Here is a 17,518-nt window from a genome sequence, read left to right on the forward strand (position 1 = left end):
TATGCCCTTCCTTATTTCCTATTTTATGTATTCATATCTTTTCTCTTTTTCTCTTTTTAGTCTAGCTAAAGGTTTGTCAATTTTATTAAACTTTTCAAAGAAACCAACTTTTGGTTTTGTTAATTTTCCTAGTGCTTTCTTATTTTCAATTTCATTTAGCTCTGCTCTAATCTTTGTTATTCCCTTCTTTCTATTTGCTTTGTGATTAGTTTGTCATTCTTTTTTAATTCCTCTGGGTGTGCAGCTGGGTCTTTGATTTTAGCTCTTTCTTCCTTTTAAATATAGGCATTTATGGCTATGAATTTCCCTCTCAGCACTGCTTTTGCTGCACCCCACAGGTTCTGATATGTTGTGTTGTCATTTTCATTCGTTTCAAAGTAGTTATACTGATTTCTTTTGAAATTTCCTCCTTGATCCATTGATTGTCTAAGAGTGTGTTGTTTAACTTTCATGACTTTGTGCCTGATCTGGTTATCTTTCCCTTACTGATTTCCAGATTTAGTTCATTGTGGTCAGAGAAATTACTTTGTATAATTTCAGTCTTTCTGAATTCATTGAGAGTTTTTGTGATCTAGCATGTAGCCTATCCTGGAGAATGATCCATGTTCACTCGAGAGGAATGTATATCCTATTGTATTTGGGTGTAGTATTCTGTATATGTCTATTAAGTCTAGATCTTCTAACATTCAAGTTCTCTGTTTCTTTGTTGATCCTCTGCAGAGATGTTCTTTCTAATGGTGATAATAATAATGGTGTATTAAAGTACCCCACTATATTTGTAGAGGCATTTATTTTTTCACTAGTTTTTCCAATGTTTGCCACATGTATTTTGAGGTGCGCTGGTTAGGTGCATAAATGTCGATGATTGTTTTTTCTTCTTGATAGATTATCCCTTTTTAATATATAGTGGTCTTCTTTGTCTCTTACAATAGTTTTGTATTTAAAGTCTATTATTTTAGTGACTCCCGCCCTTTTTTAATTATGTTTGCATGTAAAATTGTTTCACTTTTAGACTTTTTGTGTTCCTGGGTCAAAGGTGGGTTTCTTATAGACAGCATGTAGATGGCTCATATTTCCTTATCCATTCTGCCAATCTATGCCTCTTGTTTAATCCTTTCACATTCAGTGTTATTACTGTCAAGGAATTAATTATGTTAACCATATTTTCTTTATGTTCATATATGCCATATCTTGTTTTTTATCTTTATAATTGTTCTTACACTCTTCTCCAACCCTCTCTCTCCTCCTTTTTTCTTTTCAACCTGCAGAACTCCCTTTAGTATTTCGGGAAGAGCAGGTTTCTTGTTGATAAACTCTCTTAATTTCTGTTAATATGTGACTATATTGAACTCTCTTTAATTTTTGAATGCCAGCTTAGCTACATACAGAATTCTTGGCTGACAGCTTATTTTGTTCTAACACTTTAACTATATCATACCACTGCTGCCTTGCCTCCATGGTTTCAGATGAGAAACCAGCACTTAATCTTATTGAGCTTCCCTTTTATGTGGTGGATCTCTTTTCTCTTGTTGTTTTCAGTATTCTCTCTTTGTTTTGAGCATTGGATAAATTTATAAGTATGTGCCTTAGGGTAGACCTGTTAGGTTTTATACTGTTTGGAGTATGCTGTGCTTCCTAGACATGTATGTCCATGTCCCTCAAAGGAGTTGGGAAATTTTGAGCCATTATTTCTTTTAATGCTTCTTCTGCCCTTTTCCCCTTCTCTTTTCCCTCTGGGATGCCTATAATGTGTGTTTTGTGTTGTCATTCAAATCCCTAAGTCCTTGCTGAACTTTTTCTTTTTTTCTACCTGTTCTACTATCTGTATGATTTCAGATGTACTGTTTTAAACATCACTGATTCTTTCTTCTTCCTGTTCAAATCTGCTGTTTTGTGCTTCTAGTGTATTTTTGATTTCTTTCATTGTGCCATTCATCACCAACAGATCTGCCATCTTTTTATGTATGTTTACAATTTCTTCAGTGTATTCCCCAGTGTCTTCTCAATATCCTTTATCTCTTGCTTCACTTCGTTAAATTGATTCATGGTATTTGGGCATCCTTGAATAGTGGTTCTACATTCTGCATATCCTGTTTCTGTGTTTGTTCAGTAGACTGGGTCATGTCTTCCTGTTTCTTAGTATAGCTTGTAATTTTTTGTTGGTGTCTAGGCATCTGTTTATCTTGATGGGCTTATTCTGTTGTTTAGCTCCCCTTTCTGCTCTATGTAGGAGGTGCCGCCATAGTTGTTCAAAGGCATGAGGTCGCAAACCCAGTAGTTAAGCCACTTGTTTGAGTCTGCCATGTGCTGGGCAGAGGCCCCAAACACATGTATAATAGTGCTCCAAGCGTCAGTATAATCACTTAGCCACAAAAGACAGCCTCAATTAACTGTGAAAAGAGAAGAACTTACTAAATTCTAAATCTGGGCTGTTTCACCCTTGCACTAATATGAACCTAGTGTAAGTGCCTTTTCAGGTTGGAGCCTCTGCAGCAGGGCTTGCTCTGGCTATGCCATAGCTTTTGTCCACCCACCATGGGAGGGGCTGCCACTTCTGTATTACCAGTATTAACAGTAATCCAGCATCCCTTTGTCCCATCTGTGCCCTTTGAGATTGGACGCTTGCCTGCTCATTGTCACTGTTTCTCCAGGGCCTCTCTCTTCCAGGAGGACCTGGAGTCATCATACTGGAAGAGACTATAGTGTATATTTAAAAAAAAAAAAAAAAGGACTATCTTTTGGCTCTCTAATCCTGCTTTCTGCTTTGTTTCATCTGCTGTTTATCTCATCTTTTGACTTATAAATAGTACATCTTTTTCAGTTCTGGAACTTCCATTTTATTGATTTCAGTCTCCCACAAAGATCTGTATTCTTTTATCCGTTTTCTATTTTTTTTCCCTGTATTTTGATCATACTAATTATTCATATTTTAAAGTCTTCCATAACTCTCATATTTGATTCACCCACCCATGGGTCTGTTTTTAAATTTTTTTTTGTTTTCTGTTTTGTTTTGTTTTATGATCTTGTCTCTTGTCAACTCTAGTAAGTTTGTATTGATAGCTGAATACTGTATCAGAAATTGGAGAGGCTCCATATGGATGTCCTTCAGATAGAGCACATTCTTTTCATTGGCAGCAAGAGTGGGGATTCGATCACCTTAATCTAGTGGTGCTCAAATTTTGATGTGTATTAAATCAGCTAGAGAGGTAATAAAAAGTACTGAGGTCCAGGCTCTTGAAGAAGTGCAGAGGCTGGGTCTCTGGATGGTCTTCAGAGTCCCCGGGTGGTTCCTGTAGACTCCACAGTTGGAGCCCTTGCTCCCTCCAGCCTGCAGTGGCTTGCTGCTTTAGGAAGGCATCATCTTCCCCCGTGAGCAGACAGACCCCTCTTGGTTCCACCTGAAAGTGGTCTCTTGGACCCCTTTGGGGCACTTGAGTCTTACTATCCTCAGCAGCTAAGTCTGTCGAAAACTCTTCTGTTTTCAGAGGAATTTTCCAGGGCTTTTAAGGCATCTGTGTACATAGTTCCAGAATTTGAAAAATACATGAAGAAAAAACCAGAATGTTTGCTCCCTTTTCTCTGAGCTTCTGGACCATCAAGTCTCTAACTTTTGTCACTCCAGATTCCTAAAATTGCCAGCTTTCTCCTAGTTTCTCTGCTTTTTGGTGGCAGCCCTCTGGGCACATTTCCATTATCTTGTCTCCAGGCCCAGAACTGCCAGCTTCTCCAGGGCAAGGCCCCCTTGCCTTGTTATCTTACCCCTTAGCATGGTTTTCCCCTTGTTTCCTCATTGCCTCAGAGTTCCCAGATGTTTTTAAATAGAATTTTAAAAAAACATGGCTTTTCTCTCAGTTTTGAGCTACAGTACTGGTGTGCCAGAAACCTCTTCATCATTCCTGGAAGCAAAAGTCAACGGTTTCATTATTTTGAAAACAAAGGAACAAATCATGGTTTAGTTTCTCTCTGTTTTCCTTCAGGAAAAACATAAACAAGAATTAGAAGACATGAGGAAAGCTGGTCATGAAGCCCTCAGCATTATTGTGGATGAATATAAGGTAAAAGCATTGAGGGTCTGTTCTTATCGTTTTAGACCTTGGGTGACTCTGGCACAAATTTCACACAGAAAGGTATGTATAAAATTGTACAAATGGTAGAAATATACTGTGGTCTTACTTGGGCATAGAATTTCTTGCACTTGACCAAAACGAATTCGTTGAAAGTATTCTGGTGGATTTAAAAAGTAATACTAGATATTACTCTGCATTTGAGAAGTATATAGGTTATTTTGAGAATACAGGATTGGCAGGTAAAGAAGTTTGAAAACAGAAAATGCTGTATAGAATTAATTGCTAGATTAGCTTTTTTTTTTGTCTTTATGTGGTTCTACCTCTAACATATAGAGAAAACAATGAACATATGGTAGAATTCTTCTGAAAAATTGTTTTATCTTTTCTCATCTTTAGCAAATTAAGTTATTTCAAGTACATTTAATAATAGCAGAAATTATGATGTCAATACCAGTGGTGTAATAATATTAAATACATTAGGCAACTTGAGAGCTTAATAACAAATTATTTTCTCCCCACCCCTCCTAGATTTTATGTTAGGTAGATAATTTTTCCCTTCAAATAATGGAAGAAGACATTCTTGTTGAAATCAAATTCAAGCAATTTTCCCCAGAGGTAACTAGTGTTGGGAGTTTGTGCAGCCTTCTAGGTATTTTTCTCCATATTTACATACATTCTGCTTATGCCAAGTTAAATAGTTTTGCTTTGCTTTAAAAAATTTTTTTTACTCAATTCTTTCTTTTACTTGCTATATTTATTCAGTATTTCTTGGAGATATTTTTATGTCAAGAAATATTGACATCCTATTTTTGTCACTACACTATAGTATTCCATAGTCTAAATATACCATGATTTGTTTAATATATCTGTACTGATAAGCGCCATCACTAGACTTGATAGACATTAATGGCATTTTATTTTGCTAAGTTAATTTTTTATTAGAATTCATTTGGATAAAGTTAGGAAATCTGATCCAGAATTGATTTGTCAAAATCATTTTTTAGACAGAAACTTTCCATTAATATATTTTAATGCTTTATTTTGTTAAAATATGTAAACATATTGATTATTCATTAATCATTTTAAACTAAAAAAATGCCTCTCTAGTTGCTGTGGTTAACAAAAGTTGTGTGAATATTCCTTTATTCAAAAAATATTATTGAGTACAAAGAATTATGCCAGAGATTGTTCTAGCCACATCCTTGGTCTCATAGAATAGATATTCCATACTTACTCACACACCTGTGCATATGTGCATACTGTATTCAGGAACGAAAAAACATAAAACCATAGCTTTCCTTGGCACTTCAGCCTTCAGATCCTCACACTTTTACCTCTTCTACCTCTGCCAGTATTTTCTCAAATCTGTAGCTGGACTAGAGAAATTTACTGCCATCTTATCACCGTCCTTGGCTTCTTAGGAATCATATATCCTCCTGGCTATCCTGGACTAGGTTTGGTCTATTTCTTCCTTCTATCCCTCCCAAATCAAGTTGAGACGTTGTGGGGCTTGAAAAAGAATTTAACTAGAAAAGAAAGTGGAAATGCCAAACATATAAAACAAAAATGTCAAAAGCCTAAAAATAGTAAAATAGTGAACACAGAGATAGACTTCTTCCAGAAATATGGGGTTAGATGAAGATTTCCCTATTCTTACCACTAAATTCATTTTTCTGAGGTTTTCTTGTATGCTATGCATCATTTTTCCAGTGCTTTCAAGTTTTTCTCTTGTCTTAGCTTTTGGCATTTTGACTATGATCTGTCCGGGTGTGGGTCTCTTTTCATTATCTGACTCAGAAGTTGTTAAAATTTCTTAGTTGTGTAGATTCATGTTTTTCATCAAATTTGGAAAGTTTTCACCCATTTATTTTTTTCAGTTTTTGGGGCTCCATTTTCTTTTCCTTTCCTTCTTTTACTTCCATTTTATATATATGTTGATCTGCTTAATGGTATCCAATGCTCTTTTTTTTTTAATGCTCTGTTCATTTGTTCTTTCACTGTTTTTCTGATTACATAATCTTTATTGATATGTTTTCAAGTTCACTTATTCTTTATTCACCCAGTTGAAATCTAGTTTATACCTTTTCTTGAATTTTTTGTTGTTGTTTTTGTACTTTTCCATTCCAGAATTTCTTTTGTTCTTTTTTATAATTCCTACCTCTTTATTGTTATTTCATATTTTATAGATTGTGTCTTCATGTTTTCCTTTAATTCTTTAGGCATTTTTTTTTTTTGATCTCCCCTTTTTTTTGATGTATGGGATACCCTTTTCTGTTTCTTTCCATGCCTGTTAATTTTTATTGAAAATAATACAACCACTCTGTACTATATTCTACCCCTTTGGGGACTCATTATTTTCATTGTTTGTTTTCTTACTTACTTTTTTAGTGACTTGGATGTACGAATTCAATGAAGACTGTTGCCCTCACATTATTTACCTGCTGGTGTCACTCCTCAAAGAGTTTAGTCTTGGCATGTACACAGTCTTTATGATTTGATCTCCGTTTTGAGCTTCTGTCTATCTGACTCTCTTGTTACCACATCTAGCTGTTAGCCTCCTTTAATTGCTAACTGATTGCTTAGTTGCTCTTAACACTTCTCAGGGGCATGCTTCAGAGACTGATCCAATTATAGTCATCCCCTTTCCCAGGGACGGTTTCTTCCCACTCTTTGAGGCTTGCTGTAATCCTTCCTGGCCACAGAACTTTTGCACTGTATACAGGAACTGAACAGGTAGGATGGTTAATGTCCTCTTCGTTGGATTCCTCATGTACTGCTACATGGCTGCCACCACAATCTAGTGAAGAACTTCTGCAATGTAGAGCTTGGGAAAATGGTACCTCTAATGTTTTCAGCTGCCACATCTCTTTCTACTTCCCCAAACTACAGGATTTGGGAGTTGACCCAATGGAGCATTTCTCTTGCAGTACACAGCTCTGAAGAAACAAGATGGTACTCTTTACCAGTGGACCCAACCACAACCTCTTTCATTATTGTGGTACATTTGTTAAAGTCGATGAAAACACATTGAAGCATTGTTACCTATAAAATTGTGTGGGGCAAACAGTAAACTATGATTTTTTAAAAATTTATTATTTTATTTCAACTTCAAATTGTAAAATAACAGACAAAAGGCAACTTAACCAATTATGGACACATTGCTTTTAAAAATTCTTTCCAGGCATATTTATTTTATTTTATCCAAAAAACAAACTTAATTGTTTCTCCAGTGTTCTGAAAGATGGATAAATAAGCACTGATTGGTTAAATGACATGGCCAAGGTTTCCTTGTTAATGAAGAAAATGAAACAAAAAGCTTAATTGTATTCACATCTCATAATACCAAAGCCCATATTCTTGTTTTTTTAACCTTTAGCATTGATATAGTACCTTTTTTTACCTTTGTCACAAAAATATTACATTATTATTATTAACTATAGGCTATTATAAGTTTCATGAGTTGTATTTTTCCCATGTGTTGCCATATTCCTAACACCTTGTATTAGAGGAGCATTCTTGTATTTGTATTACTAACCACAAGAGACTATGATTTGTTTTTGCTAATTTGAACTGCTTAAAGGATATTGCTGTGGGGGAGAAGTTTCTTCAAGCTCCTTACATTGCTATTTCAGAAGTCTCACCCCTTTTATTTCTCTTAATACAAATGAAAACAGTGGTTACTAAATTACATATGTTTTGCATTAAAAAAAAATTATTCTGAAAGGACAAACACTGTCTGATCTACTTATATGAAACAATTAGAATATGCAAATTCACAGAGTAAGAACCTGGAACACAGGCTCGGGGCCACGACGGGTGGGGAGTTGGGAGTTAACGCCAGCTGGTATGCAGCTTCTGTTTGGGGTGATGGAAAACTTTCGGTGGTGATCGTAGTACAACATTGTCTATATAGTTAATACTCTGATTTGTATATTTGAAAGTGATTAGAAGGGGATATTTACCCTTGTTTATATGTTTTTATTCTCACTGTATTGAAGTGTTTAAAAATTTGTTTACTCTCTTCATGTTAGAGTACCTCTACTCTTCCATCGTAGTTTCTGCTAGAGCTTTTTTAAAATGTGGGACTCTTCTTTTGCGTGAATAAATTCTGAGAAAGCGTATTTCCTGAATTTTAGAGTATATGTTTTTTCCACCAAATTGCCAAGCCTTCAAATATTAATTTAAACTTTATAATCTAAATGTCGTTCTCATTTTCTGCATTAGTAGTCAGATAAAAATAAAATCTAAAGTTCCTACAGTTTGGTTAGCCTATCTTGTGTACTTGACACCATTCAAGTGAAAGAGCACCTTTTTAAAGTTCCCAAATGATGTGAGCTGCAGTTTCTGATTGAAAAACAGAAATAAGCCATGTTATGATTTATACTTCTCACAAAATTTGAATATTCTGATTAACCTTGAAATAGTCCTTCATAAAAGGGATTAGACGAACTCATCAAATTTGAATTCAGTTTTTTTGTTTTTTGTTTTGGTAACTCATCCATCACAGGTGCTGGCTAAAGAAAGTTCTGCAACCCAATCCTAGTTTAAACAGTTTTAAAATCCAAAATTACTCTGTACAATTAGGCCTAATACTAACTTTAGTGACAATGTATAGTAATTTATAGTCTTCCATTCTGTGATTTCCTGCAGGAGTGTTACATTGCTGCAAAAATGTCTGCTTTGGGACTGTTAAGTTCTTCTGTTAGAGTGGAGTGATTGAGAGTTGAGATTTTGAAGTAGAGTTTAGACCTGTAGTATGTACTGAGCTTTGCTTTTATTAACAGTGTGACCTTGAGCATGTTAATTTTAGTTTCCTCATCGGTAAATGAGGGGATACACCATAAAACCTATTCAAAGGAATATTGTATGGATCCAGCGAAACAGTGATAGTGAATGACAAATAAATTAAGCACTTAATGTTATTATAATTATCATTATATGTAACATGTTGATTTTCTTAGAATAGCAATTGCAATGCTTTTTTTATTATCTTCTAGCTGGTTATTTACTAGTTTACTCCTCAAAACAATACAGCATGGATTCTTCTCTCATTTTAGAAATAGCCCCTTAAGAGAAGAAGATGGTGGCCTGCCCTTCACTGTCCTGTGCCTCTGTTAAAAAGCCAGCATTCTTTGATTCGTTTAGAAAATAAATTCCTTGCTACAGATTGATGAAAAGGACATGTGAAATTCTGTCAGAGAACAGAAGAAAACAAACCTAAAACTAACCTAATGTGCTACATATGCCGGCTTTCCCCCTAATGTTTACTTAATTTTGTTTGTTTTCTTTCTTTCATCCATGATTTAAAGAAATCTTGTATCCTTGGTAATGAACAACAGTAAAGTCAATGTAGATCTTGGAAGGCTTTCCATAGGAGCATGCCACATCTAAGATTGTTTACTACAAGCAGCATAAGAATTTTCCTTTACTTGTACAATTGGGCTTTTGCCCTGAAATTGTCATTCTCCATTAAATGCACTGGTTTAGACTACACAAGTTCTTAATGTCTGTTTTTCCCTCTATCAAAAATTGTTATCCATGATGTAGGGTATCTCAGAGAAGGTTATTTTGAGATAATGAACAACTGTATTAGCGTGATGCTTCTTTGTTTTAAGATGCCCTTAAGCAGTTGTCATTGATTGGTATACCCTAATCTCTTCAATCTTAACTTTTGCAGACCATTGTTAACACTTGCGTTAATTTTTAAATTTTATTTTTATTAGAGAAGTAGTGAGCTTACAAAACAATCATGCATAATGTACAGAATTCCCATACATTACCCCACCACCAACACCTTACATTGTTGTGGAACATTTGTTACAAATTATGAAAGAACATCATCAAAATATTATTGCTAACTATGGTCCAAAGCTTGTGTAGTGTATTTTTTTCCATAAGCCACCGTATTTTTAACACCATGTATTAACGTTGCACATTTTTATGTTCATATTTGTATTGTTAACCACAGTCCATTGTCCACAACATGGTTCACTGTCTTAGACAGTCCCATGCCTTGTACACTCCCTCCAAAGTGTACTCTCAGTGGCTCTCAGTTTCATTGCAGAGTTGTGCTGTCATCGCCTCAATTTTAGAATGCTTTCTTTACTCCAAAGAAAAAAACCCTGTATCCCCCTATTACTGGCCCTTAGCAATTGATAGAGTAACTTCTTTGCCATTGCCAAATGCACTTGCCATTGATGCAAGACTATTACAATGTTACTGTTAACTATCATCCATAAGTTACATTAGTTGTAATTTTCCATGTATCACCATATTCTTGACACATTGTAATAGTGACATACATTTGTTCTGGTTCATGGAAGAACATTCTTGTATTTGTACTATTAACCACAATCCTCATGCACCACTGAGGTCACTGTGTTGTGCAGGTCCTGGATTATACTCTAGTTTTCTTTCAGTTGACGTTTCTGTCCCTAGATTGCACTTTCAGCCACAATCACTTTTATGTGTGTAGACTTTTTAAATACGTTTGCATGTGTAGAATTTTAAATAAATACATTGATGGTAAAAGTGTGGGAATGTATAGAGTCGATAGCTTCACAATATAGTGAGTATAACACTGATGATTTATAAATGTGATTGTGGCTTGTGTTCATTTTTAAAGATGCATATGTGAAAGCAGGTTCCCTATAAATTTGGAATGAGTAGGTCTAGGTAGTGTATAGGTATTTGTATCTTTTAAATGTTCTCGCAAAAGATTAATTATTGTCTTTATTCACTCATATTTGCCTGTCAGTATATTCTTTCAACCTGTTGCTTTTTTCCCCAATCTAATGTTAAACCTCTGTTTTTTTCCATTGTTCTTTGTTTGTTTGTTTTGCGTATGAGTATGTTTTATATCCCATTGAAATAACTGGGAAGTGTTTTCACACCAGAAATGTGAGAAAAGCAAACTCTAACAGAAACTAATAGCATACGATGGACTGCTAAAAAAAAAATTTATAATGGAGAAAAGGCAGGATGATGAGCTGGTCATGGAAAAAATACAGGAATATTTGCTAAAATAAATATAATTCTATAACTTAAAAGATGCTGTGTCTTTTTAAAGAGGAAGTGTTTTATTATCTTGACTTTTTGCATAGATAAGTTTGCCTGATTTTCCTTTTAGATGTATTTCTGTATATGTTTATTCAATTGATGCAGGATAAATAAGTGCTTGAGGTAAAGTCATTTTAAATGCTGATATGTTCTTAAAATGGCTTGTGTTTTTATCCTAAATAACTTTGGAGAGGAATTTTCCAAGGGAATTACTAGTTGACTCAATCAGTGTGTGAAAGTTCAAAGCTGGAACTTAATAAAGCTTTGCTAACATTCTATAACTGTGTGTGGAAAGTGTTCAAGAAATTAAGATCAACATGTTGTTTTTATTTTATTTCCCTTTGAGTCCAATTCATTAAAAATTCCAACCTGACACAAATAAGATATGGACATGTTGTTGGGTTAGAATTTTTGTTTAGCTACTGTATACAGAATCTTCTTTTTTAAAGAAACGGCAGTGATCTCTCTTTTTTTTAAAAGTGGTATTTGCTTTGAGAGAGAATAGTCGGGGAAAAAAAAGCCTTTCTGTTTTGGAACTTGTATGTAAAATATTTTAACATTTCCTCCTGAAATGATATTCACAAGTTATTTTCTTGGTTCTGACTCTCTTTGTTTTTCAAATAAATTATGCTTTTTGGGTTTTGTTGTTGTTGTAACTTAAGGGATGTAGAAATTTTGCAAAACACATCAGATAGGAGAAATGTTGAAACATTGAATTTTGAAATGGTTGACAAATTAACAAAAAAGGTGATTAGAAAAATAGACTGGAAAAGACAAAAAACCAATTTGGCTTAATATTTATATGTGAACATTAAATAAAAATGTAACTGTAATGACTTAAAGATGTGTTATATGTTTCTTGGCACTTCTAACCTAACCTAAACATTTTGTAGACTCTAAACAGATGGGTTAGAACATCATTTTTTGGTGATGTGAAAATTAGTTCCTGGTTACTGTATCCATCTTGAAGCTAGAATGGTCTTAAGTACCCCCTTCCCTTCTCGCTCTGGTGGTCTGTCTTTGGTCGTTCGGCTGAGCAGCGTGCAGTCACAGAGCTCATCCTTCCTTACGATGACCGCCATCCAAGGCACCTTCACCAGATCCAGAGGATGCCGATGCACACCCATTTCCTTTGGCAATGTTTATTTCTGAAATTTGGCTAAATTGATGGTTTTTAATTCTGCGTATGTTAATCCAGATGCTAAAAACCTATGTGCTCTGGGTGCATGGATAGTGCTCAGTAAATATTTGACTATTTTTTGAGAAAGCAAGGAATGGGTATGTTCTTTTCTGATGTGTTTGGGTATTTTATGAAGAGAATATTGTATGATACAGTTTTTTTCTCTTCCTCTTCTGTTTGAATATCAGGATATGGAATAGGATTTTTTACTGCTTAAAGTGAAAAATGATTCATAATATAAACTAGGTAAAACCCAAGTTTTAAGATCATCTTTTGTAAAATTTTTGATATACTCATTTCTCATGTTAACCTATTTTGATTTTATTGAGATGTTGGTCCTTTTTGCAATTTCTGAAAAGATTAAGTATGCCTTATGTTGGGTTAGGATTGCTTTAAATTTTTGCAGTGTACCGAATGCCAAATGCCAGCTTTGTGTATCATAAAACAACTACATTCCATCTTTCAAAAGTGCCCACTTGCTAGTATTTTATTTGAACTCTTGAATTGTTTGTGCCGTTTTATAAGGGAGAACATATTATACTTAAGAGATCAGTGTTTCCCAGGGTGTAGAATTACTTGTATAAAGTTCTGCTCCAAGGAGGGGGAAACAACTTTGTTTTCTCTTCTTTTAATGTTTTCCCTTAATGAGAGATTGCTAAGTTTTTGTGCAAAGAGGGAGAAGTGAAAATTAAGATATGTGAGACCTGTCATATATCGTTATTTGAATTCTACCATTTTGTGACCCAAAGGTATGAAACAAATTTGTAGTTTCAGTTATTTGATTGAACAAGCATTCTCATAAATTCCAGCTTTTATCATATGATCGGATTTTTCCTGGACAAATAAAGCTGTTTGCTGTTGCCAATGGAGTTTGGCCTAGTCGTATGCTAGATGCGAGCGATTGGTTTGGACCTGACCACTTGGCTTGTCCTTCCTTACCCTCCCACCAAACGTAATCTCAGCGGAGGATTGAGAAAGGTTGAGTAGTTGAGAATTGTTCTTGTGCCTTCGAGTGTCCTGGGCTAAGCCAGAATTTTGCATGCAAGGCTATTCTAGTGGTTTTTCCGGCCAGGCCAAAACCAAAAGGCATTGGAAACCGTGCAAGAAAACTTGTTCTAATATAGTTAAGTCTTGCCTTTATATTGTGACTGGCTTATAAATCTGATGGTCAGAGGAGTGAAGGAGAAGATTTTCTTCTATATGGAGGGTATAAATTTGCACAGGATACTTGCTGCAGAAGCACAGCTTTAAAAATAACTCCAATGATGAACTTTTAAAAATTAACACAATTCATTTAGCCAGTTGTTGTATAAGACATGTAAGAATTGCCTTTCCCCCTAGTAATTTTTGGCTCACCTCACAAATGTACTTTACATGAGAAAACTCATGATATGAGAATATAGATTTTATACCAGGATAAATTATAAGGGAATATAATGATTTATTGTATCCACAATGCCGCCTTCTTTTGGCAAGGTAACGCGTGCAATAAAAAATTCAAAATATATGGTAGTATGTACAATAAAACTTTTATTTTGCTCCCATTGCTCTATGTGCCTAAGTGCCCTTCTTCCTTTAGATTTTATCTTTTCAAGAGAGAGTTTACTTAAAATTGTCTTGTCTGTGATTTGCAGTGATTGTCATGTTAATTTATAGCAGTCTGGTTTAGGACGAAGTTTAAAAGTTATGCCATATTGATGTTTTACCAGGATATTCATGTAACCAGGTTTTTTGGTGATTAGCCCATTGTAATAACCTGCGTTTGGCTAGCGTTCAGCCCGGAAGCACACGCTGTGCCGTCATACAATATGGTTAGTATACTAACAGTTCTTGGCACCTTCCCCTGGGGCAGTCGAGGTGGAGCTCAGCACCACAGCCGGGCGCGTGGCTTCTGCTCCGAGTTGGGCTAGCAGCTTCTCTGAAACTGTGGTGCCCAACCCAACGTATTTTTAATATTTTATATATCACCCTTAACATAATCATTTTAGTAGTATACTGTTAAGTTTTAACTAGACAAGAAGCCAGTTAAACTTGTTTCCAGTTGTCATCTAAATTCACAAAATTATTCTCTTTATAATCAAAATGAAAATAAAATGGGAACTTTAATCTTTGTCAACGTAACTGCTAATAAAATTGGCTTAAATCAAGCCTCTAATCTCTCAATGTCTATGGCTTTTCAGTGTGAAAAGTTATTTTCTAATTTTTGAGATCTGTGTTTAATGAATGGATCCCAGTTGATATGGGAGAAATTAATGACCTTAATCTAGTAATTTAAAAAATAGTGTTGATCCTAATTTGAATCCACATGGCATGAGTTTCGTGTAACATGGAAGGGTAAAAAATGTACGCCTGAAAATCAGCAAATGGTTAGAACAATCTTAGTTCAGATTATCCTGAACTTAAAGAATTAGCTCTCAAAATTTCACAGAATGCCTTTGTCATTAGCAGAGAACAAACAATAGTGTCCCCATTTGTTAGATGAGGAATCTGAGGCGGAGAATCGTGTAAACTTGATCAAACGCATGTAAACAAACAGGAAGAGTTTCACATACAGACCCGGTCACTCCGGTGTGCAGGCGTCCCGGGCTCCCTGGAACGGAGCTGCAGATGCGCATTTACGCCCCGTGTTCTCACCTCTGGCTGGTTTCTGTCCCTTCACCGTCGTCTCTGATTTCCAGACCTTGCCAACCAGGTGCCTGCTTTTCTCCAGGGGAGGATTCTGAAGGGTCGGTGTTTGAGTCGGGCTTCTTTTTTCCTTTCCTTTTTTCTCCCTCTTTTCTAATTGAAGCTGGGTCTTGGGTCACAGGGAGCTCTCACTCTGCTGGCGTCTGGGGTGGAGGCATGTCCACTCGGCAGCTTTTCAGAAAGTTGACAGGCCTGATCGGCCCGCCTGCACAATCTCTGCCGCCTGTAATTTTGGAAACATCTTAATTTTAATGTGTTGTCCGTGGCACAGAAAAAATGTTCACTGGGAGGCCTTTGTGGTGTTCGAGGTAACAGCTGCTATGTTGCAGAACCCCTCACGGCCAGGCCAGGAGAGCCGGCCGCCGCCCTCAAGATGGCCTTGGGCTGCCGCGGCTTACACGCCTTCTTAGGGAGCCGGACTCTGCGGGCCCTGCGTTCCCATTGACACCCGGCGTTCCACCCTCCTCTTTTTGAATTGTCCCTCTGTGCTGTCAGCCAAATACGCAGGAAAACACAGGGACCGCTGCGGCCCCAGGTCTTGCGATCGCTTCTCAGCTGCCTTCGCGTGGCCTCGTTAGGTCTCCTCTTTTAAATGGAGGTGGAAAGGAAGTCAGGAATCTCGCATTTCTCACAACCCAGCTCTTCTGAAGTTTCAGGGCACAGTTACCATTCTGCCTCCTAAGAAAGGAGCAGGGTGTGCCGCTGTCACTCCCGGGTGCCTGGTGCTCGGGGCCCAGCGCTGCCTCCTGCCAGCCCCGCGGTGGGGCGCACGGCCTGGGCGCACGGCCTGGGCACACGGCCTGGGCTCGAGCCAGCGACCGCCCACGGGCCGCTGCCAAGGCCTCCCCGGCCGGGGCAGCCTGCGCTCGGAAGTCGCCCGTCGGTGGCGGGCCTTAGTCACGTTTTCTGGGGTAAACACTGCTTTTGTCTAAACCCCGTTTCCAGAGCTGGCTCAGTGTTTCCCTTCTAGCTCAGCTACCTCTGTTGTGTTACTAGGTCCCTGATCAGAGACCTTTTAATATGTGTCTGTATTCTGAAAAATATTTATTGTGGGAGGCCTCATGCTTTAGGTGTGGTGAGAATAGGTTAAAATGGCTTATAAAGAAAATAATACTTTCATATGTCTTTTTATAGTGCTGTATTAGCCAAAGGATAGGCTTTTTCATGACTTTAGTACCTGTAATATTCAAAATTACAGAGGAAAAATACATAACAGGAAAATAGCCAAATATTGTTCATTTTTACACTTAAATGAGAAATTTAAGGGCAATTACTATGGCAAGTAAATATTCAGTTGTTAACATTAGAGGAAGCCATAACAGCAGGTGGCTACTATCGGTGTATATTGTAGGTATGTCCATCTGGCTAATACCTAGTACAGTGACAGCTCTAGGGAGTTGCCTCATTTGCTGAGACTGTGGCGCTGCCGATTCTCCCCTTGAGCAGGGAAGGTCCAATGGCCCCTGGCCCTTTACCGCTCCCGGCCGCCCTGTTGGCCTCCACTCCTGCTCCAGCCCCAGCCGTCTGAGCGAGTCCATGTTCTCCCCCTTTACCTGTAGACCTTACAGGCATACGCGGGGCCGTTTGTCCTTCTCGGACGTTCACCCTGTGTGTACGCACGACGGCGCACATCTAGGGGATGCTCCCCTTCGTCAGTAGACTAGGAACCCAGTGAGAGCAGACTTTAAAAAAGAATTTCTGTGTTCTGAGTACCTAGCTCAGGCTCCCTCTTGTGATAAATCTTAGGTGTGTGGACTTAAATGAGCTGAATGGGGCTGACAGGTTTGAACTGTATAAAAGGCCAGTTGCTTCGGCATAGAGAAAGAGCTCCTTAACTGCAGTGGGGGCTTTGACTTGGCTCTGTCCTCTAAGTGCCGACCTTCCTGAATTTTGGAAGAAAACGAGTATATGCTGCACAAATCAATTGCTAGAAGGAAAAAAAGTAAGGCTATTCAAGTTGTGTTTCTTAATTATAGTTGAGAATGTTATTGTATTTCATTTATTTCCCTCCCTCCTAAAGGATATAATATACTAAAAATCACAGTTGTGTATTTAAATTGTAGACTTCTTTGGAACCCATGGTCGGTCAGGAAGTGAAACAGTTCTTTCCACTAAACAAAACAATTCTATCGTGTCACAAACCTCAGAAAAGAATAGCATTATTCTCTCTATAAAAGATGCTTTGTCTCTGTAGATAACATATAACAATTATTTCAATGGAATATCTATAACTGTACCATTCTTTAATTTAAAATTTCTAAGTCCAGAGATTTTATGTATAACAGGGAAATAGTATATAGTGCCTAATAAAAGTTAGGGGTTTATATTATCTGGTCACAGTGTAAGAGGGTTAAATTATAGGGTCTTATATAAATTAATCATTATGGAATCTTTCAAATATATGCTTCCTGTAAATCAAGGGCTAACACAGTTTGACTTGTCCTTATTTTGATTTACTGTCAGAGGTGTATTTTCTTATGGTTATTTACTAGTAATTTTGTGGCTTCAAAATGATGACTATTGAATT

The 17,518-nt window shown here is 36.9% G+C and overlaps 1 protein-coding gene across 11 annotated transcripts in view; it reads left to right on the plus strand.

Moving 5' to 3' along the window:
• CCDC91 (coiled-coil domain containing 91) overlaps window positions 1–17,518 on the plus strand; it is a 316,675-nt gene that overhangs the window by 167,272 nt on the left and 131,885 nt on the right. For 8 of the 11 annotated variants that reach the window (XM_058282985.2, XM_071210236.1, XM_058282989.1 and 5 more), the window contains one exon: window positions 3,978–4,055. The exons of the other annotated variants lie outside the window; for them this stretch is intronic. In XM_058282985.2, coding sequence (XP_058138968.1) covers window positions 3,978–4,055 — 78 coding nt within the window. The remainder of the gene's footprint in view (window positions 1–3,977; window positions 4,056–17,518) is intronic. 11 annotated transcript variants of the gene reach the window in all.

The sequence above is a fragment of the Dasypus novemcinctus genome, chromosome 20 (assembly GCF_030445035.2).
Source record: "Dasypus novemcinctus isolate mDasNov1 chromosome 20, mDasNov1.1.hap2, whole genome shotgun sequence".
Classification (NCBI taxonomy): Eukaryota; Metazoa; Chordata; class Mammalia; order Cingulata; family Dasypodidae; genus Dasypus; species Dasypus novemcinctus.